Source organism: Rhinopithecus roxellana, chromosome 16 (assembly GCF_007565055.1).
Source record: "Rhinopithecus roxellana isolate Shanxi Qingling chromosome 16, ASM756505v1, whole genome shotgun sequence".
In the NCBI taxonomy this organism is placed as follows: Eukaryota; Metazoa; Chordata; class Mammalia; order Primates; family Cercopithecidae; genus Rhinopithecus; species Rhinopithecus roxellana.
Genome location: NC_044564.1, coordinates 67,527,746 through 67,550,474, shown reverse-complemented (window position 1 = coordinate 67,550,474; position 22,729 = coordinate 67,527,746). Strand labels below are relative to the sequence as shown.

At 37.4% G+C, this 22,729-nt stretch overlaps 1 protein-coding gene across 1 annotated transcript in view; it reads right to left on the bottom strand.

The window, feature by feature from the left end:
• Window positions 1–22,729, bottom strand: part of CCDC171 (coiled-coil domain containing 171) — a 399,166-nt gene that overhangs the window by 259,290 nt on the left and 117,147 nt on the right. Inside the window, exon 11 of the mRNA XM_030920340.1 lies at window positions 13,459–13,561. Within this exon, the coding sequence (XP_030776200.1) occupies window positions 13,459–13,561 (103 nt within the window). The remainder of the gene's footprint in view (window positions 1–13,458; window positions 13,562–22,729) is intronic.

Genomic DNA, 22,729 nt, shown 5'->3' with positions numbered 1-22,729 from the left:
ATCACAGTCTAGTATGTAGAAATCTTGATCAACTCTCCATTACCGAAGATCTCACATGCTCTATTTCATTTTCTACTAAATTGATGGCACCGTTCTAAATGGACCTGATGAACAGAAAGTAGCAACTACTCAAATTCAAGATGTATACAGCATTTCACAGGTCCTTGTAAGTGGATCATAGTGTAAACTTTTAGGAGTTAGAAGCAAAGCAAGCCATCCACTACAGATAACTATTCTTTTGAAAATGAGGTTTGGACTTGCTACTGGTCCTCAGCAGATACTGAATACATGGCCAACAATTCACCACGTGACTAGACGTTGCCCATCATAAAATGGTTACTGTGTGGTCTACCAATCCATAAATGTTGGCATAGACAATAGCACTCTATCATCAAATGAAAGTGGTATATAAGTCCTGAAGGCACAAGTAAGTTGTATGAGCAAGTAGCCCAGATTCCCATGGGCCCTATTCCTGTTACATTGCTTCCTCTCTCTTAACCCACACCGTGGATGCATGGAGTGTTCTCTATGACCAGCTGACAAATAGAAAAAAAAAAAATGGGCTTGGTTTATGGACGGTTCTATATGATATGCTGACATGATTCAAAAACAGGCAGCTGCAAGCAGCACTACAGCCCCACTCAAGGGTGGCTCTGGGGAACAGTGGTAAAAAGATTCCTCCCAGTGAGCAGAACTTCGAGTAGTGGATGTGACTATCATTCCTCCTAGAATGAGAGATGACCAAAGATACAAATATACACCAATTCATGTGTGGTGTCTAACCGTTTAGCTGAATGGTTAGGGACTTGGAAAGAATGTGAATAGAAAATTGGTAACAAGGTTGTCTGGGGAAGAATATGTGGACAGACTTCTTCAAATGGGCACTGTGCCCAGATAAACTTCAGTAGACAAGGATCTTAATAATCAGGAGGGCAAGATGGAGTATTTTATGGATATCAACCAATGTTTCTTCCTAGCCATCTCTGTCTCCTCAAAATTGAACAAAAAGAGTCATAGCACCAAGGATAGAGGTAATACACAGGCTCAGCAATATGAACTTCCATTCACCAAGGCTGATTGGGTTACAACTCCTATTGAGTGCCAAATTCACCAACAGCAAAAACAAACACTGAGCCCATGATATGACACCATTCTCTGGGGGGATCAGATAGCAACTTGGTGGCAGGTTGATCACACTGAGTAACTTTCATCATGGAATGTGCAATGCTTTATTCTTACTAAAATAGACACTTACTCTGAATACAGATTTTCCTTCCCTAACCATACGTTTCTGACCAAACCCCCAACCATGTATATACAAAATACTTTAATTCACCATCATGTATTCCAAATGGCATTGCTTCTGATCAGAGAATGCATTTTACAACAAATGAAGTATGGAAATAAGATTGTTTCCATAGGATTCACTGGCCTTACTATGTTTCTCATCACAAAAACACAAACACTGTATGATCCCACTTAATATAAGGTATCTAAAGTGGTCAAATTCACAGAAAAGAAAGTAGAATGGAGGTTACCAGGGACAAGGAGGAAGGAGAAAGGGGGATGTGATGGTGAATTTTTTATCAACCTGACTAGGTCACTGGGTGCCCTAATATGTGGTTAAACACTCTTTCTGGGTATGTCTGTGAGGGAGATTAATATCTGAATTGGCAGATTGCCCTCCCTAACTTGAGTGGGCTTCATCCAATCTGTTGAAGGTCTGAAGAGAATAAAAACCTGAATAAGAAAGAATGCTTACTCTCTGCCTTGCTGTCTTTGAGCTGCAACATCAATCTTCTCTTGCTTTCAGGCTCAGACTCCTACCAGAGCTTACATCATCAGCTCTCCTAGTTCTCAGGACTTCAAACTCAGACTAGAACCATACCATAGCTCTCCTGGATAATAGACCCTCCTGGAATACAGGTGTGGACCACCTCACCAGGGATGGAACCATATCCAGCTGAGATGCTTGCTGACAGCAAAGCAATAGGGTATAGGTAGTAAAGGAAGTTAAAAATACCAGTTACATGTGACCAGACAGAAAAAGAAGGACTCAGTACAGAGTACAGACAGCCTCAACTTATAATGATTCAACTTAAGATTTCTCAACTTTACAACAGTGCAAATGCAATACACATTCAATATGTTCCTCGACTTACAATGGGTTTATCTGACCTTACTTTCCCAGCTCCTCCCACAATTGCATAAGGTCAAATTCTTAATAAGTTCCTTATTCAAAAATACTATAGTGGTTCTGACTACCCAATCAAACTCTAGCTTTACATGTTTCTATCTTATAATACACACTTGATCTTCACAGTTACTTCCTATATTTATAATTCTTAATATTCTATGATTAAAATGGAAAAAACTGTCTACAATTTCTCCTAAAGAGAAATAATAAGAACAAGCCTAGTAAAGGCAAAATGTAATTAAACCTATCATAACAAATATGATAGTGTTAAACAGGATATGAACTGAGAAATAAAAACTGAAAATTCAAACTGATATAGGTCAAAGACTTATAGAACTCAGAAAAGAAGTGTACAAGATGAAGAATTCAAAGTGAATTTTTAAAAACATTCAATTTTAAAGAAAATAAGAGGTCAAGCCTTAATCAAGTCTTCAATTCTGTACTGTCCAATCTGTGGACAGTAAAATTTATTTAACAGTGATTATTCATATTCATATTTAAATTATTTAAAATTAAATTTTCAATTCCTTAGTCATGATAGTCATATTTCAAGCACTTAAGAGCCACATGTGGCTAGAGTCTACCATGTTAGAACAACAGATATAGAGCATTTCCATTACTGCAGATTCCACTACCAATTTAGAGGAAATCTACAGAACAAAAAAACATGTTAAACTATACAGTGGGATGCAATCCGAAAAATGCAGGCTGTGAAACTCCTAGAACAAATGAAAGTTTTTTAACAAATAAATTTCAAACAAAAACGATAAACAAAAGGAGACAGAAGGCCAGGTATGGTAGCTCACGCCTGTAATTTCGGCACTTTGGGAGGCCGAGGCAGGTGGATCGCCTGAGGTCAGGCATTCAAGACCAGCCTGGTCAACACGGCAAAACCCCATCTCTACTAAATAATACAAAAATTAGCTGTATGTCTTGGTGCACACCTGTAGTCTCAGGTACTTGGGAGGCTGAGGCAGGAGAATCGCTTGAACCTGGGAGGCGAAGGTTGCAGTGAGCCGAGATTGCACCACCGTACTCCAGCCTGGACAACAGAGTGAGACTCCATCTCAAAAAAAAGAAAGAGGGCCAGGCACGGTGGCTCACGCCTGTAATCCCACCACTTTGGGAGGCCAAGGCAGGTGGATCACGAGGTCAAGAGATGGAGATATCCTGGCTAACACGGTGAAACCCCGTCTACTAAAAATACAAAAAAAATTAGCCAGGCCTGGTGGCCAGCACCTTTAGTCCCAGCTACTTGGGAGGCTGAGGCGGCAGAGTGGCATGAACCTGGGAGGCAGAGCTTGCAGTGAACCGAGATGGCACTACTCCCGCCTGGGCGACAGAGTGAGACTCCATCTCAAAAAAGAAAGAGAGACAGACAGAAGAGGAGAGGAACCTACAGATTTTTTAAAGTCAGCCAATCATAATATCTAGACCTTCTCTGCATACTAATTTAAACAAACTGATATTATATGAGATATACAAGAAAATTTGAATTTTATGATACTAAGAAATTTTTAACTTTTTACATATGATAATGATCTTGTATTTATATTTTTAAAAAGACTTCATTTTTTAGAGAGTCAAACTTAAATATTTATGAACAAAATTAAACATATCTGGGATATGTTTTCAATATAATACAGCAGATATCTGTATTATACAGATATATAATACAGAAATATCTGGGATATGCTTTCAATATAATACAGCAGAGGGGAAGTATGTGAAACAAGATTGGTTCTTAAGTTGATAAATGTTGATCTGAGTGGCGAGGGCAAGAGATTTTGTTATACTATTCTGCCTCCTTTTGTACATATCTGAAATTTTTCTTAAAAAAAGATATGCAATTAATTACTGGATGAATTTGAAGGAAAAGAGATCATAGGAGGATCTTATCTTTTTTAAAGCAAACTTTATTGAGGTTTCTCTTGGGAGGAAAAAAACATGTTCATTTTACATATTTCTGCTCTTATAAGTAACACGTGTTTTTCCTTTATTCTTATAATTTTAAAAATTTCAAAAATATATTTAAATGCAGGTGTTATTTGATGATGTTTCCCTGTAAAGCAGTGATCTCATCTGGCATGCTACAGTCTTTTTTATCTCAAACAAGTGTTTTTGAATTATGTCTTCAATTATTACATTTGTTTCATTTACCCTAGTTTTCACCTTAGAAAGACGTACAATCTTTTCATTGGTACTCCATATTATCATCTTTTCCCTTTGTTTTTCTTTCCTTATCTGTTTTAACTCTTTGTTTTTTTTCCTCTGCATTTTATCTCTGTGTTCTTTTTTCTACATTTTGTCCTCCAAATCACCAATCTAAAATGTTAATTGTAGATTCTAGATTTTCTTTTTTTTTTTTTTTTTTTTTTTTTGAGAAGGAGTCTCGCTCTGTCACCCAGGCTGGAGTGCAGTGGCCAGATCTCAGCTCACTGCAAACTCCGCCTCCCGGGTTTACGCCATTCTCCTGCCTCAGCCTCCCGAGTAGCTGGGACTACAGGCGCCTGCCACCTCGCCTGGCTAGTTTTTTGTATTTTTTTAGTAGAGACGGGGTTTCACCGTGTTAGCCAAGATGGTCTTGAACTCCTGACCTCGTGATCCGCCCGCCTCGGCCTCCCACAGTGCTGGGATTACAGGCTTGAGCCACCGTGCCCGGCCGATTGTAGATTTTCTAATGTCAATTCTGTCATAGCTACTCACAATTTTTAAATTTACTATCCTATTTTTAGTTTCCTTAGACTCCTTCCTTCTGTCATTCTTTTACCTGTTAATCTTATTTGGGTTTTTTCGGAGTAGGAGGAGAATTAATCTTTTTCTATTTCAGCCTATTCTTTCCTTATTAATTCCATTTGAAAAAGGTCATTTCTTTTCGTAGCCTACTGTGGATGCCAAATAGCTTCCAAATTTTATTCCAATTTCCATGGTGAATCATTTCACCACTCTGTTCTAAATGTAGCAGGTACTGTTCCTTTCTCCTTGTTTTGTGGTGCTTAGTTTTTCAAAAATTCTATTTAGTTTTCCTTAATTTTTAAATGAAAAAAGAGTAAAACCTAACCATATTTAGAAAGTTTGAAAAAAGACTGTATGTATAAACTCTCCAAAGCTCTACTCTGAATCAATTACATGGTGATAAAACCCCCTCTAAGATCAATATCTGAAGCTACATGAATGTACACAGTTCCTATTATATTTTTCAGCAAGTAGCAATCCCTGAATTTAGGTGGTATCATCTCCCAATCTACTCCCTGGACTTCTGGCACATACAGTTAGACAGACTATAGGGAAAATTTTATCTCTAGTATGAACTGCTACCAATTTTTTTTGTCTTGATTCCTAGAGACAATACAAAGGAGACTTTTCAGAACTTTACCTCCAATCCCTGGGTCATTCCTGGCTGGCTGTATTCTGAGAGTTACAAGTCACAAGGAGATGGTATAGGAGTTGAAAGAAAGGTAAAATACTCTTACTGCCTCAGAAAGCAGCACCTACACAGCAGAAAGATAGCTTCCCAATTTTATAGTTGGTACAGACCCTCCATTTTCAAAAGTGGGAGGATACCGTGGCAGGAGAACAAAATGTCTGTCTACTGTCATAGGATAAGTCAAAGGGAAGTTGATTGTACTTTCATTCCAGTTCTACTGACTATGTATTATATATACTCTCCCCAAGGGAGGGTGAATATTTATTTGATTTCCAGTATTACTGTGTGTTTTCAACATTCCTGTGCATTCATTAGTATGAAAGTGTGGAGCTGTTTTATAGGAGGCTACCAGGCTGCTGACACTTTAAACTTGATTGTTTTACAAATCATAAATAACAATGTAGGCACGAAGCAATGCTTAATAATCAGTATTTTGGGGGTGCAGTGGCTCATGCCTGTAATCCCAACACTTTGGGAGGCCAAGACGGGGAGATCACCTGGGGTCAGGAGTTCAAGGCCAGCCTGGCCAACATGGTGAAACCCCATCTCTACTAAAATTACAAAAATTAGCCAGGTGTAGTGCTGGATGCCTGTAATCCCAGCTACTTGGGAGGTTGAGGCTGGAGAATTGCTTAAACCCAGGAGGTGGGGGTTGCAGTGAGCCAGGATCATGCCACTGCACTTCAGCCTGGGTGACAGAGCCAGGCTCCATCTCAAAATAATAATAATATTAATAATCAGTATCTTTTAATTATCTGAATGTTTTCTTTATACAATACTATACTCTCTACAAAAATTTAAAACTTAAAGAGAAATAAGGATAACTATAAAAACAAGATGAAACACAATGAACTGTTTCAGTTCAGTCATTTAAAATTCACGTATCCAGAAAAAGTAGGAAAGAGAGGGAGAATAATAGTATGTTTTTAAACTTTGGGATGAATGATAACACCCCATTTCTAGGAAAACCTATGAAGTTGAGATACAACTGTAAAGTAAGGAAGGGAGAAAGTAGATAAATAATAAGAAGGCAGAAAATCCAAAGAGAAGAGAACAAGAAGACTACAAAAGATGGCTGGAAATGAGTAGCAATTAGCACAAAGTTAAATGGCATAGTCTCACTTTATTCCAGCTATCAACTATCTTTAACATATCTGAATAGATGAAGCAAAATAGAAATGAGTTTCTATTGTTATCAAATTGTAACCAAAGTAGCTATGCCTGAAACAAAATATGTTGACATTTACAAGCATTCTTTGCATTAAGAAAAGTCAAAAAATATACACTGGCATCTATTAATCATCTCATTACAAAATGTTAGAGTACTCAGTAAAGCTACTCCCTTGGATTTCATAAACTGAAACTATGAGTATAATGAAGTGGAGCAAGTTTGGTTTGTAAACCTCAGTGAATTAGGAGATAAGGGAAGCAAGAGAGAAGAAATCTGCAAATGACAACAGAGGAAACTGTGTGCTGCTCCTATAGCCATCCTCAGCTTCTCAACCACCCATGAGACTCAAATTAAAAAAGATAACAGCTAAAAGGTTCATAAGAAGAATTAAAAACTCTCAGGAGGATACTAGGTGTAGGCAATATTCCTTTATGAAAGAAATAAAGGAGGAGAGGTGACAGGAAAAATCCAATTTGTTGTCTTGATTTTCCTAAGAGCACTCCCTGAGACTGCCCAGTTCCCGGGTGACATATACATGCCCAAAGGAATCAAATGCTACTGCTTCTATTTCCTGGGATCCTTCAGCCTCTCCAGGTAAAAAGGAAAAGAACACCTCTACAGTATTACAAAGGATTTCCTCAAGGAAAGCTAAAGAAGGTTGGAGTCTCAGTGAATGTGAAAGTCAACCATCCTAAAAAAAATTCAAGACTGAGCCACAAGGAAGACTTTCTTTCATGAATCCTAAGAAAAAAAAGTCACATTCTTGACATTTGCTGACACCCTCAGGCATAGGTGAAACTATTAGAAGAAATACTCACAGCAAAAATACTACATGGGGCTGGGCACAGTGGCTTACACCTATAATCACAGTATTTTGGGAGGCTGGGGTGGGAGGATTGCTTAAACTCAGGAGTTTGAGACCAGCCTGGGCAACATGGTGAAACCCCATCTCTAAAAAAAATACAAAATTTAGCCAAGCATGATAGCATGTGCTGTAGTCCCAACTACTTGGGAGCTGAGGTGGGAGGATCACTTAAGCCCAGAAGGTTGAGACTGCAGTGAACCATGACTGCACCACTGCACTCCAGCCCAACCAACAGAGTGAGATCCTGCCAAGAAAAAAGAAGAGAAGAGACAGAAAGACAAAGACGAAAGGGGAGGAGAGGAGAGGAGAGGAGAGGAGAGGAGAGGAGAGGAGAGGAAAGAAAAGACTATATGGGTTCAAAGTAGGAAAGGATTTCCCCCACACACATCCTACTATAAGAATTTCCACCTGAAAAGACATAAGATAGGAGCAACTGTAGTGCTTCAATTTTAGTTGATAGTAGAAAGCAGAAATAGGAAATAAATGTCCCTAATGATAGAGGCAATCAAGATGACATTTCTATGATCCATGAAAGATTATACATCTGTTCCACTCGAGGTCAATCTTCCTGGTGACTCCTTATGGATGCTACCCAAAGAGCTGCTATAATTTAGAAAGAGATTCCATGATCACCTTTTTTTTTTTTTTTTTTTTTTTGAGACGGAGTCTCGCTCTGTCGCCCGGGCTGGAGTGCAGTGGCCGGATCTCAGCTCACTGCAAGCTCCGCCTCCCGAGTTCACGCCATTCTCCTGCCTCAGCCTCCCGAGTAGCTGGGACCACAGGCGCCGCCACCTCGCCCGGCTAGTTTTTGTATTTTTTAGTAGAGACGGGGTTTCATCGTGTTCACCAGGATGGTCTCGAACTCCTGACCTCGTGATCTGCCCATCTCGGCCTCCCAAAGTGCTGGGATTACAGGCTTGAGCCACCGCGCCCGGCCCCATGATCACCTTTATAACTTCAAAACTTAAAAGGTAAAATAGACCTTCAACCTGATATTAATTCATTTATATTTTTATTCATATTCAACAAATATTTTTTGAGTGACTGTTTTGTGCCAAGTACTATTCTAGCTGCTTAAAATACACTAATGATTAAAGGAGACAAAGATTCTCATCCTCATGGAACTGAAATATAATAATAAATGTTCCATATACTGTGAGAGAAATGTTTGACTGCAATAGGTGCTACGGGGGAAAAAAGTGGAGCATGCAAGGGAGAGACATAGTGAGCCCAAACAACATAGGAATGGGCAATAAGCAAGCTTCATGGAGAAGGTGAGATCTGAGCACAGGCCTACGGAAGACAAGAAAGAGAGCTATGTAGATACACTAGGTAAAAAGCTTTCTGGGTAGAAGGAATAGTCAGTACAAAGGCATCTAAGGCAAGAGCACGCTTGGCGTATTCAAGAAATGGCAAGAGGCTAGAGAGGTTCAAACACAGGGAAGCAGGGGAGAGTAGTGAGAGGTGAGGCCAAAGAAGCAATGAAAAACAAGCAAGCCATTGATACCACTTTGGCTTCTAAGTAAAGCACAGGACCCTACAAGGTTTAGAGCAAAGAAATGACACACTCTAACTTAGGTTTTGTGTTGTTGTTTCCGTCCAGCTTTACGGAAGTGTAACTGTCAAAAAAGATTATATACATTCAAGGTGCAAAACTTGATTATTTGATATCCATATACACTATGAAATGACTACCACAACCAAGTTAATTAACATATCCATCACCACACTTGGTTATCTACTTATTAAACAAGTATTATATTTACTTTCAAGTCTAATGCATAGTCAATGGGACTATGCATTAAACTATACAGCTTCTGCCCAGCAAAGGAAACAATCAACAGAGTGAAGAGACAACCTGTAGAATGGGAGAAAATATTTACAAACTATTCATCAAACAAGGGACTAATATCCAGAATACACAAGGAACTCAAACAATTCAACAGCAAAAAAAAAAAAAAAAAAAAAAAAAACCCAAATGATCCCAATAAAAAGTAGGCAAAGGACATAAGTAGACATTTCTCAAAAAAAGACATACAAATGGCAAACAAGTATATTTTAAAATGCTCAACATCACAAATCAGGGAAATGCAAATCAAAGGGACAATGAGATATCATCTCACCACAGTTAGAATGGCTAGTAGCAAAAAGACAAAAAAAAAAAAAATAACAAATGATGGGGAGGATGTGGATAAAACAGAACTCATATACTGTTGGTGGGAATGTAAATTAGTACAGCTATTATGAAAAACAGTATGGCGATTTCTCAAAAAAACTAAAAATAAGCCAGGCACAGTGGCATGCACCTGTATGTAGTCCCAGCTACTCAAGAGGATGAAGTGGGAGGACTGCTTGAAACCAAGAGTTCAAGACTAGCCTGGGCAACATCCCAAGAGTCTATCACCATAAAAAAAAAAAATCTGAAAACAAAGCTACCATATGATCCAGCAATCCCACCACTGATACTTATTCAAAGGAAAGAAAATCAGTATATCAAAGGGATACCTGCACTGTCATATGTATTAGAGTACTATTCACAATAACCAAGATATAGAATCATCCTAAGTGTCCAATAATGGATAAATGGATAAAGAAAATATGGTATAAGCCAGATGCTACCATACCTAAAGTCCTAGCTATTTAGGAGGCTGAGGCAGGAGGATTGTTTGAGCCCAGGAGTTCTAGGCTATCTTGAACAACACAGCAACACACTGTCTCTAAAAAAATAAAGAGTATGTGATGTCTGTGTGTATATATATACATATACACCCACATACAGACACATAATGGAATACTATCCAGCCATAAAAAGAATGAAATCCTGTCATTTGTAGCAACGTAAATAAAACTGGAGGTCATTATGTTAAGTTAAATAAGCCAGGCACTGAAAGACAAATATCCTATGTTCTCACTCACATGTGAGAGCTAAAAAAGCAGATCTCACAGGGGTAGAGTAGAATGGTGGTTACTAGCGGTAGTGCAGAGGGTGGTATTGAAGAGAGGTAGATTAATGGGTATAAACATATAGCTAGATAGAAGATATAAGTTCTAGAGTTCAATAGCACAGTAGGGTGACTACAGTTAACAACAATATATTTTATATTTCAAAATAGCCAGAAGATTTGAAATGTTCCCAATAGAAAGAAATGCTAAATATTCAAGGTGACCAGTATCTTAAATACCCTGATTTGATGATTACACATATTTTATGCATGTATCAAAATATCACATGCCTCATAAATGTGTATATAAGTATGTAAAATCATTATGTATCCATTTTTTAGGTAACAAAAAAGAAATTGCCATGGCTAACCCAACCTTCAGCCACCACCACCCTGATCAGTCAGCAGCCATCAACATCAAGGCAAGACTCTCCACTAGCAAAAAGGTTATGACTCACAGAAGGCTCAGATGATCCTTAGCATTTTTTGGCAATAAAGCAAATTAAGGTATGTGCATTTTTTGACATAATGCTCCCACAACTTAATGAACTACACTATAGTATAAACATAACATTTAAACATACTGAGAAGCCAAAAAATTCGTGACTCACTTTCTTGCTTATGTAACAAAAACCCAATCTGAGTAGAAACAGAGTCCAGTATAAAGGCACAGAGCTGTTTTATACAAGCCAATAGGAAGAATGAAACCAGGTCCCAAGCAGTTATGTAAATCAATCTGGATGTAAACTAAATACTCAGAAGGGGTCATCAGCAAGATAATTTAATGAAGAGACTACAGAAATGTGTACAGGTTAACAGATCCCAAAAGGTATGATGAGGCACCAAGAGCAAGCAAGAGTAGAAAACGAATATTATGTCTTAGCTAAAAGGTCAAGTGGAGAGAATGTCACCATAGTCCAACAAGAGCCACAGCCATGAGAGAGGGCCCATCCAACAGGCACTGTGGCTGCTGAAAAATGAAACCACTGCCAAAAATGCAGTGGAGCAGAGGAAGCAGAGGAAATAAATATCTTGACTGCTTTCTTCTCTCATTCCCTTAATCTCCTGTGGGTGCACCTATTGTCCAAACCCAACCAGAAGCCAGAAGGCAAAGGAGCACAGATCCACAGAAGTCAGCCTCCCAAGGCACACAGCAAAACAGAGAACAGAGGAGAATGGATCAGTGAGAGAAGAAGGGTGCAAAAGAGAGAAAAACCAGCACAAAATGGAAACATGTTACCACTCTGTAACAATCCAAAAATCACTAATTCACGTGCATGGTCTTTCCCAGGAACACATTCCCTGTAATACACAAAGTATGCATCTATACAGAAAATTAGGAAGATAAAAAAAAGGATGGTTAATAAAAGAATAAAAATAAAAATTTTAATAGAAAACTCTGTACGCTTAGTAATAACTTATGAGTTGCTTTGTTACCAACTATTTTACTTTAAAACTCAAACGAGACATGACCACATTATTCTTAGCTTTTCTAATTCAACTCTGAAGAAATATTTAAAATAATATTGAGGCATATGATATACTGTGACAATATTTAACAATTTTTAAAGATCCTAACACCATTAAACACCATTGATACATCTCAATAATAAAAAAGTACCAGTGCAAAGGAAAATTTTCTCTTCCAAAGCTGTAATAAATATAATTGAAACTGGATACCTATGCCTACTTTTATGACACTTTTATATCCTTTGATTTGTCCATGATAACAAATTATGATACAGTAATGCTTTCGGGAAAAGTTTACATAAAAACAAAGATAGTTACACATTAATTTCATAAAAGCTAAAAACATAAGAGACTTAAAACATAGACAATAGCAAAGCACACTACATTTCTAATAGCTTACCAACTGAGAAATCTACAGATCCAGAAGGTAAAATACGAGCCTTGATGAGGTCCTTCCAAGTTTTCAAGGACAAAAACTTCCTGAACTGAAGAGTTATCTAAAGAACTTATTTGCCAAATTGCTGTTAGATTCCTTTTAAAAAGTGTTTTTTTAAAAAACAGTCCTGCAGCTCAATTTTTAAGAGTGAGAAATTTAATTTTATGTGCCTTTTGAAGAACAGAATTGTGTTAGAAGACCACCAAATAATTCAAGGCTGACAGTAGGGCAAAAGAAAACTGAGGTAGAAAAGCATTTATGTCAAAGCTACTATAGCACACATAATAACATAAACACAAAACACTAAGAAAGTGGAAATAGTGAACAGAATTCATTAGCCAAGCATTGCTTTTGCTAGTTCTCAAAATATGTCTACCTAATTAATATATAATTTTATAGTTCTTTATCATATGAAGTGGGCTAATAACTACAACTAAAATATTTCACCTAAGCATTCTTATCTGGACAGTATATGTATATGGCAGTAGGAAATGAAAACCAGCTTAGAAAACCAGTTTGGAAAGTATAGAACATGCGCTATGCTACAGCCTGTGTCCTACATAACCTTTTAAATGCATGACCTTTAAGTTGCTGAAGGTTGCCTCAGAATTTGGCTCAGTTTGATCGAAACATCTGTTCCCCTTGCAGGTATACTGTAAGGACTTTTTTCTCAGTTGGATTCAGAACACAGCAAGTGAGCCCTTGTCTGTCCAATCACACAGACCCCAACACTTGTAAATCAAGTTCTGGGAGGACAACAGCAGGTCCACATTCCGTCACCCTTTCTCAGCCAGCTAGGCCAACTGACTGCTGTGAGAACTGCTCTTATCATGTCATCAAATCAAAACATGTTGAGATGAGGGACTATAAGAGGCATCTGCAGAATTCCCAAAATGTAGTGACTTTGGAACATTGACAGATGCATCTGTCATTTTATACCTTCAACTAACCTGATGTCCACTGGCCCGACACAGTAAAGCTGTCCAAGATCGATTCCAATTCTTTCACGTTATTTTCACATGTCTCTACTAGGAAGGCCTGGTGCTTCTTAGCCTTTTAATTAAGAAAAAAATTACACATAATAAGATCACGTATTATAAGAGGGGCAGATTTTTAGTGTGAACATATGTAACACAATTAAGTATAAAAAAGATAATGATTCCATTCAAATATATTATTAATAAACCATCTTTCTCTCTTAATCCTTTTACTTGGCTTAATGTAACACTGTACAAGGTCTTATTAACAATTTACTGAGGAGTTAGTGCTGGCACTATTCTAAGTGTTTTATATACAGTGATTCATTTTATCCTCACAATAACCCTATCATGGAAAGGCTATTATTATCCCAATGTTTGAGATAAGAAAACTGAGACAGAGGAATTATGGAACACTTAAAAAATCATGACTACAGTCATAAGGCAAGTTGCCAGATGGCAGTCAAAAGCGAAGACAGTTAAGACCAATTTGAAGTTACTGCAGTAATCAAGTGATAGTAGCTTGGTCTAGGGTATTGACAGTGAAAGGAGAGAAGGGGTAGGGAATGGAAGCAGTGGACAGAGACTTAGAAGGTAGAATGGCCAGACTTTAGTAAAATTGCATTGGGTTAGACCACACTGATTGGACCGGACTGAACTGGATTGGATTGGATGATGATAAGGGAAGTACTGAGAAAAAGAAGAGTTGACACTGATTCCAAGGTTTTAAGTTAGATGAACTGGGTGGATTTCAGTAGTTGAATCAGAATAATGATGGTAGAGGGGGTCTTGTTTTGGCTATTTTTGTTTGTTTACTTCCTTGCTTCTTTTTGGCAGGAGGTATCAATCATGAATTCTGTTTTAACCATATTCCACTAGAGATATCTAAGACACTCTGCACCAGCACAATGCCTGTCAAGTAACAGGTCCCAAATAAATATATTTGAATGAACAAATGACAAATAAAGTAGAAAAGTATGGGAGGTGGCTGAATATAATTGGCATAAATGTTAGAAGTAGGGTCAGGTATAGGTTTGGGAACCATCTATAGATACTGTCTGAAACTTGCCTTAAAGTGTTTGATGGGAAATGAAAAAAGCCTAGGACAAGCCTTACGGAACTCCAGCAATTTAATAGATAGAAAAGAAGTCAGCGAACAACACTAAAAAAAGAAAAAAATAGAAGGGGATAACGTCATGAAAACCAAGATGTGGGAACATTTCAAGAAGTTCAAGAAGAAAGTTGTCAATCATGCCAATTCAAGCAAAATGGAGACTAAAAACTGGATCCTGGGGTTGGAGGTAATTAGTGACCTTGGTGAAATGTTTCACTGTGTTATAATAATTATAACACAGACTGGAATAAGTTAAAGGAGTAAGCCTGAATTTTTTTCTTGACTGAGAGATGAGTAAATAGAAACAGGAAGTTTAGCCAACTCTTTCTTGGTAAGAAGGAAGGTGAGATAAAGGGCAGTAGTTGGAAAGGAGGGAAGCGTCAGAGATGAGTTTTGTCTTTATTTAATATATGAGAAACTTAAGCACATTTAAAAGTTGATGTGAAAGGTATGTTTATAGATACAGAAAAAAAATGGAAGAATAGATATTATAAGACAAACTTACATCCTTAAAATATGTAAAATTAATTGATGTTTGTTTAGATGTCAGCTCAATTATCACTTCCTCAGAAAAACTGTCCTTTACCTACCTGACTATATCAATTCTCTCTCCATCACATTCACCTCAGCACTTATCACAATTATGATTCACTTTTATTTGAGTTGGTCTTTTATTAATGTGTCCATCTCATAGAATTTAAGCTCCATGAAGGGAGTAAATGTCTTTTTTTTTTTTTTTTGTCCTCACCAGTGTATCCCCAGTGTTTCCCCTAAGCAATACCTAGTTTCTAAAGTAAGTGTTAAGTAGTTAAATTAATTATAGCATGTTATCAGCAGAAAAATCAATTAGGATTCATCCACACAGACTTTAAATAGGAGGACGCTCTTCATCAATGAAAAGATATCTAAGTTATCTTGTTCAGCTAAAAATAAAAAGGGAAGTAGGTTGACAATATGCTTAATATGCTGCCATATGTGTGAAGTGTGTGTGTGTACCTATTTGTAAATGCAGAGAGAATCTCTACACAGAATCTTTTTTTTTTGATACGGAGTCTCATCCTGTCACCCAGGCTGGAGTGCGGTGGCACGATCTCAGCTCACTGCAACCTCCGCCTCCCGGGTTCAAGTGATTCTCCTGCCTCAGCCCCCCAAATAGCTGGGAGTACAGGTGCCCACTACCATGCCCAACTAATTCTTGTATTTTTAGTAGAGAAGGGGTTTCACCATGTTGACCAGGCTGGTCTTGAACTCGTGACCTCAAGTGATCTACCCGCCTCAGCCTCCAAAAGTGCTGGGATTACAGGGGTGAGCCACCAGGCCCGGCCCAGAATCATTTTTAAAAGTAGTCATTATGGTTGTCCCTGAGAAGAGAATCTGGGTGGTTAAGAGAAAGATTTCATTTTTCACTGTAGAACCTTTTTCTATCTTTGAAATCCTGTATCACATGCACCTATTATCTATTCATCAAAAAGTTAGATTTTTAAAAAAAGAGTAAAAAGTAAATAAGCCAACAAACAAAAAATGACTTGTCTTTTTTTTTTTAGAGACATAGTCTTGCTCTGTCACGCAGGTTATAGTGCAGTGGCACAACCTCGGCTCACTGCAACCTCCATCCCCTGGGTTCAAGTGATTCTTGTGCCTCAGCCTCCTGAACACCTGAGACTACAGGTGTGCGCCACCACACCCAGCTAACTTTTGTGTTTTTAGAAGAGACAGGGTTTCACCATATTGGCCAAGCTGGTCTCAAACTCCTGGCCTCAAGTGATCCACCCACCTTGGTCTCCCAAAGTGTTGAGATTACAGGCGTGAGCCACCACACCTGGCCAAAAACTCACTTTTCCATGGCAGATAGACACGTGGGCTGTTATTGTGATATAAAACACTCAAGAAGTCCAGATGGAGACTTCTGGAAATTAGCAAAGCACAGACTCACAGGTCAATGTAAGGCTGGGTGCAATAGCTCATTCTTGTAATCCCAGCACTTTGGAAGGCCAAGGCAAGAGGATCAAGCCCAGGAGTTCAAGGTGAGCCTGGGTAACATAGTGAGATCCCATCTCTACAAAAAAACAAAAAATCAGACAGGCATGGTGGCACATGCCTGTAGGTCCCAATTGCTCAGGAGGTTGAGGTGGGAAGACTGCTTGAGCCCAAAAAGTCAAAGCTGCAATGAGCATGACTGCGTCACTGCACTCCAGCCTGGGCGACAGAGTGAGACCTTGTCTCAAAAATAAAATAAATAAAATACAACAAAAATAAGTCTAAATAAAATATATTCTTGCTAATGGCAATCAAAGTTTACCTTAAAAAAATAGTATTTATAAAGCACCAAGTTTATATATACATATAAAACATATACTTATAGGTATTTTTAATTGTTAAATATTTAAATATTCTATTAAATTATTTAAGTATATTATGCTCAGAGTAAAAAAAATCAAATAGAGAAAAATAAAAGGTAACTCAAGTTTTATTCACAGTGTGTTTTATAATTATAGGATATAGCTATATATAATTTTTTAATTCAAATGGGATCATAATACACACACTATTATATTACTTTCTTTTCCATTCACAGTATGTTTCACATCTCTCCACGTCACAAACTTTTTTAGCTGTATAGTACTCCACTGGTCAGATATACCATAAATTAACTTAACCAGTCTCCCCTACTGCTAATATTTTTTAGATTTTTGGCAGTTATTTTGCTATTAGTGACAACACTACAATATACAGTCTTATATATGCTCTTTTTATATTTTGCATGCACATTAAGTATATCTACTCTATAAATTCCTAGAAATATATTTGATGAGGCAAAGGCAAACATACTGTTTTCAGACAATTGTTAACAAATTACTCTCTAATCAGTTATACCAATGTATACTACCATGAATGGTATGAGCACCTATTTCCCAATATCTATCCAATAGTAGGCATTACCAACTTACTTAATGTACATTTACTTCATTTTAATTAAGATTAGCATCCTTTCTTGTTCACTAGCCATCTATATTTTTTTCTGTGCATTGCCTGTTCATATCATGTGCCCATTTTTATATTACATCATTCATTTCTTCCTTAGTGATTTATAAAAGTGCTCTGTAAATTATAAAAGCAATCTTTTTGTTACATATTGCAAATCATTTTTTCTCATTTCTATTTGCCATCTTAAAACAAAATTATATCTTTCAAGTGATATATTTATATTATATATAATATATTTTATATATTTTATATAATATATATTATACATTATATTTTATATAATATATATTATATATATTTATATTATAAATCATATTTTTCAAGTGATCAAGTGTGCAAAACAATAGCATGCTTTAGGACTTCTGAGTTTTGTATCATATTTTCCTTTTACTCCAAGATGACAGAACAATTCCATTTTTCTTCCAGTGCTTTTTCATTTTCTTCTTTTATGGCTCTTTGATCAATCTAAAATTTGTTTAGTATAAGCAATGTGTCAGGGATTTAGTCATATTGTTTATCATTATAATATAACAAGTTGTCTAGAAACTATTTGTGAGATAATCTATCTCTAAACATTGATTTGGCATACCAACATTATCATATATCAAATTCTCATACATACTGATAGCCATTTTTGAACTCTCTACTCTGTTTCACTGCTTTCTCCATTATTTTGTCAGTAACAAACTCTTAATTATGGTAACTTTATATATTTTTTTAAACTTGACTGAGACATAATTGACATAACATACAACTCACCCAATTAAAGTGTTTAATTTAATGTGTTTAGTATTTTCACGGGGTTGTACAACCATAACCACAATCTAAATTTAGAATAGTGTTGTCCCTACGAAAAGATATGCCACACCCACTGACTCTCACTCCCCATTCTCCCACTACTACCGCCACGGCCTAAAGAATCACCATTCTCATTTTTTTTTGTTTTTCTTGTTTTGAGACGGAGTTTCCCTCTGTTGCCCAGGCTGAAGTCAATTCATTCTTCGGTGTTTGAATGTGGATATCCAGTTCCCCCAGCACCATGTGTTGAAAAATACGATTCTTTCTTCCACTGAATTGACTTGACACCCTTTTTGAAAATCAACTAAACATAATCGTGAGGGATTTTTTTCTAGATTCTCAATTCTGGTCCATTGATATATATGTAAATCATTATGCTAGTACCATACTATCTTGACTACTGTAGCTTTGTGGTTAGCTTTAACATTGGAGCATGTTACTACTCCAACTTTATTCTTCTTTTTCAAGATTATTTTGGCTATTCAAAGTCCCTTATACTTCTTTTGAGACTGAGTCTCACTCTGTCACCCAGGCTAGAGTACAGTAGTGTGATCTTCACTCACTGCAACCTCCAGCTCCTGGGTTCAAGTGATTCTCATGCCTCAGCCTCCTGCGTGGCTGGAACTACAGACACGTGCCATCGCACCTGGCTAATTTTCGTATTTTTAGTAGAGACAGGGTTTCACCATGTTGGCCAGGCTGGTCTCAAACTCCAGACCTCAAGTGGTCCACCTGCCTCGGCCTCCCAAAGTGCTGGGATTACAGGCATGAGCCACTGTGCTGGGCCCCCTTATATTTCCATATGTATTTTAGAATCTGCTTGTTAATTTCTGCAAAAAGACAACTAAAAGTTCATTGGTGTTACAGTGGTAAGCACAGCTCTCTTCCAAAAAGTCAACTGAGATTTTGATGGAGATTGCATTAAACAATCAATTTGGGGAGTATTAACATCTTACCAGTATTAACTATTACATGAACAGTATTAACTATTACATGAACATGAGAAATTTTTCATTTCAACCTTGTTTAATTTCTTTCCGTGATAAATTGCAGTTTTTCAGCAGACAACTTTTATGCTTCTTTTGTCAAATTATTCCTAAGTATTACATTCTTTATTATTTTATTGTCAATAGAATTGTTTCCTTAATTTTATTTTTGGATTGCTCATTGCTAGTTACAGAAATACAACTGCTTTCCTAAATGGATCTTGTATTGTATCCTACAACTCTGCTAAACTAATTTATTAGCTCTAATAATTTTCTATGTGTATGTGGATTCCTTAGGATTTTTTAATATTTCCAGGATTATGTCATCTGCAAATAGACAATTTACTTCTTCCTTTCCAAAACTGATGCCTTTCATTTCTTTTTCTTGCCTAACACCATTAGCTAGAACCTCCAGTAAAATGTTGAAGAGACATGGTGAGAGTGTGCATCCTTGTCTTATTCCTAATCTTATGGTGAAAGTATTCAGTCTTTCACCAGTAACTGTGATGTCAGATGTAGGTTTTCCATAGATGCTCTTCATGAGGATGAGGAGGAAGTTTCCTTCTATTCTTAGTTTGTTGAGCATTTTTATCATAAAAGGATGCTGCATTTTATCAAATGTTTTTCTGTGTCTATTGAGATCATCATTTGGCTTCCGTCATTTTTTTTTAATTAAAGTTCTAGGGTACATGTGCACAACATGCAGGTTTGTTACAGATGTATACATGTGCCATGTTGGTGTGCTGCACCCATTAACTCGTCATTTACATTAGGTATATCTCCTAATGCTATCCCTCCCCCTCCACCCCACAACAGGCCTCAGTATGTGATGTTCCCCTTCCTGTGTCCAAGTGTTCTCATTGTTCAATTCCCACCTATAAGTGAGAACATGCAGTGTTTGGTTTTCTATCCTTGAGATAGTTGGCTGAGAACGATGGTTCCCAGCTTCATCCGTGTCCCTGCAAAAGACATGAACTCATCCTTTTTTATGGCTGCATAGTATTCCATGGTGTATATATGCCACATTTTCTTAATCCAGTCTATCATTGATGGACATTTGGGTTGGTTCCAAGTCTTTGCTATTGTGAATAGTGCTGCAATAAATATATATGTGCATGTGTCTTTACAGCAGCATGATTTATAATCCTTTGGGTAGATACCCAGTAATGGGATGGCTGGGTCAAATGGTATTTCTAGTTCTAGATCCCTGAGGAATTGCCACACTGTCTTCCACAATGGTTGAACTAGTTTACAGTCCCACCAACAGTGTAAAGGTGTTCCTATTTCTCCACATCCTCTCCAGCACCTGTTGTTTCCTGACTTTTTAATGATCTCCATTCTAACTGGTGTGAGATGGCATCTCATTGTGGTTTTGATTTGCATTTTTCTGATGGCAAGTGATGATGAGCATTTTTTCATGTGTCTGTTGGCTGCATAACTGTCTTATTTTGAGAAGTGTCTGTTTATATCCTTCGCCCACTTGTTGATGGGGTTGTTTTTTTCCTGTAAATTTGTTTGAGTTCTTTGTAGATTCTGGATATTAGCCCTTTGTCAGATGAGTAGTTTGCAAAAATTTTCTCCCATTCTGTAGGTTGCCTGTTCACTATGATGGTAGGTTCTTTTGCTGTGCAGAAGCTCTTTAGTTTAGTTAGATCCCATTTGTCAATTTTGGCTTTCGTTGCCGTTGCTTTTGGTGTTTTAGTCATGAAGCCCTCACCCATGAGTATGTCCCGAATGGTATTGCCTAGGTTTTCTTCTAGGACTTTTATGGTTTTAGGTCTAACATTTAAGTCTTTAATCCATCTTGAATTAATTTTTGTATAAGGTGTAAGGAAGGGATCCAGTTTCGGCTTTCTACATATGGCTACCCAGTTTTCCCAGCACGATTTGTTAAATAGGGAATCCTTTCCCCATATCTTGTTTTTGTCAGGTTTGTCAAAGATCAGATAGTTGTAGATGTATGGTATTATTTCTGAGGGCTCTGTTCTGTTCCATTAGTCTGTATCTCTGTTTTGGTACCAGTACCATGCTGTTTTGGTTACTGTAGCCTTGTAGTATAGTTTGAAGTCAGGTAGGGTGATGCCTCCAGCTTTGTTCTTTTGGCTTAGGATTGACTTGGCAACGTGGACTCTTTTCTGGTTCCATATGAATTTATATGAATTTTAAAGTAGTTTTTTCCAATTCTGTGGAGAAAGACATTGGTAGCTTAATGGGGATGGCACTGAATCTATAAATCACCTTGGGCAGTATGGCCATTTTCATGATATTGAGCATGGAATGTTCTTCCATTTGTTTGTGTCCTCTTTTATTTCGTTGAGCATGGTTTGTAGTTCTCCCTGAAGAGGTCCTTCACATCTCTCGTAAGTTGGATTCCTAAGTATTTTATTCTCTTTGAAGCAATTGTGAATGGGATTTCACTCATGATTTGGCTCTCTGTTTGTCTGTTACTGGTGTATAAGAATGCTTGTGATTTTTGCACATTGATTTTGTATCCTGATTTTGTATCCTGAAGTTGCTTATCAGCTTAAGGAGATTTTGGGCTGAGACAATGGGGCTTTCTAGGTATACAATCATGTCATCTGCAAACAGGGACAATTTGAATTCTTCTTTTCCTAATGGAATACCCTTTACTTCTTTCTCCTGCCTGATTCCCCTGGCCAGAACTTCCAACACTATGTTGAACAGGAGTGGCGACAGAGGGCATCCCTATCTTGTGCCGGTTTTCAAAGGGAATGCTTCCAGTTTTTGCCCATTCAGTATGATATTGGCTGTGGGTCTGTCATAAATAGCTCTTATTATTTTGAGATACATCCCATCAAGTCCTAATTTATTGAGAGTTTTTAGCATGAAGAGCTGTTGAATTTTGTAAAAGGCCTTTTCTGCATCTATTGAGATAATCATGTGGTTTTTGTTGTTGGTTCTGTTTACATGCTGGATTACGTTTATTGATTTGCGTATGTTGAACCAGCCTTGCATCCCAGGGATGAAGCCCACTTGATCATGGTGGATAAACTTTTTGATGTGTTGCTGGATTCGGTTTGCCAGTATTTTATTGAGGATTTTTGCATCGATGTCCATCAGGGATATTGGCCTAAAATTCTTTTTTTGTTGTGTCTCTGCCAGTCTTTGGTATCAGGATGATCCTGGCCTCATAAAATGAATTAGGGAGGATTCCCTCTTTTTCCATTGATCGGAATAGTTTCAGAAGGAATGGTACTAGCTCCTCCTTGTACTTCTGGTAGAATTCGGCTATGAATCTGTCTGGTCCTGGACTTTTTTTGGTTGGTAGGCTATTAATTATTGCCTCAATTTCAGAGCCTGTTATTGGTCTATTCAGAGATTCAACTTCTTCCTGGATTAG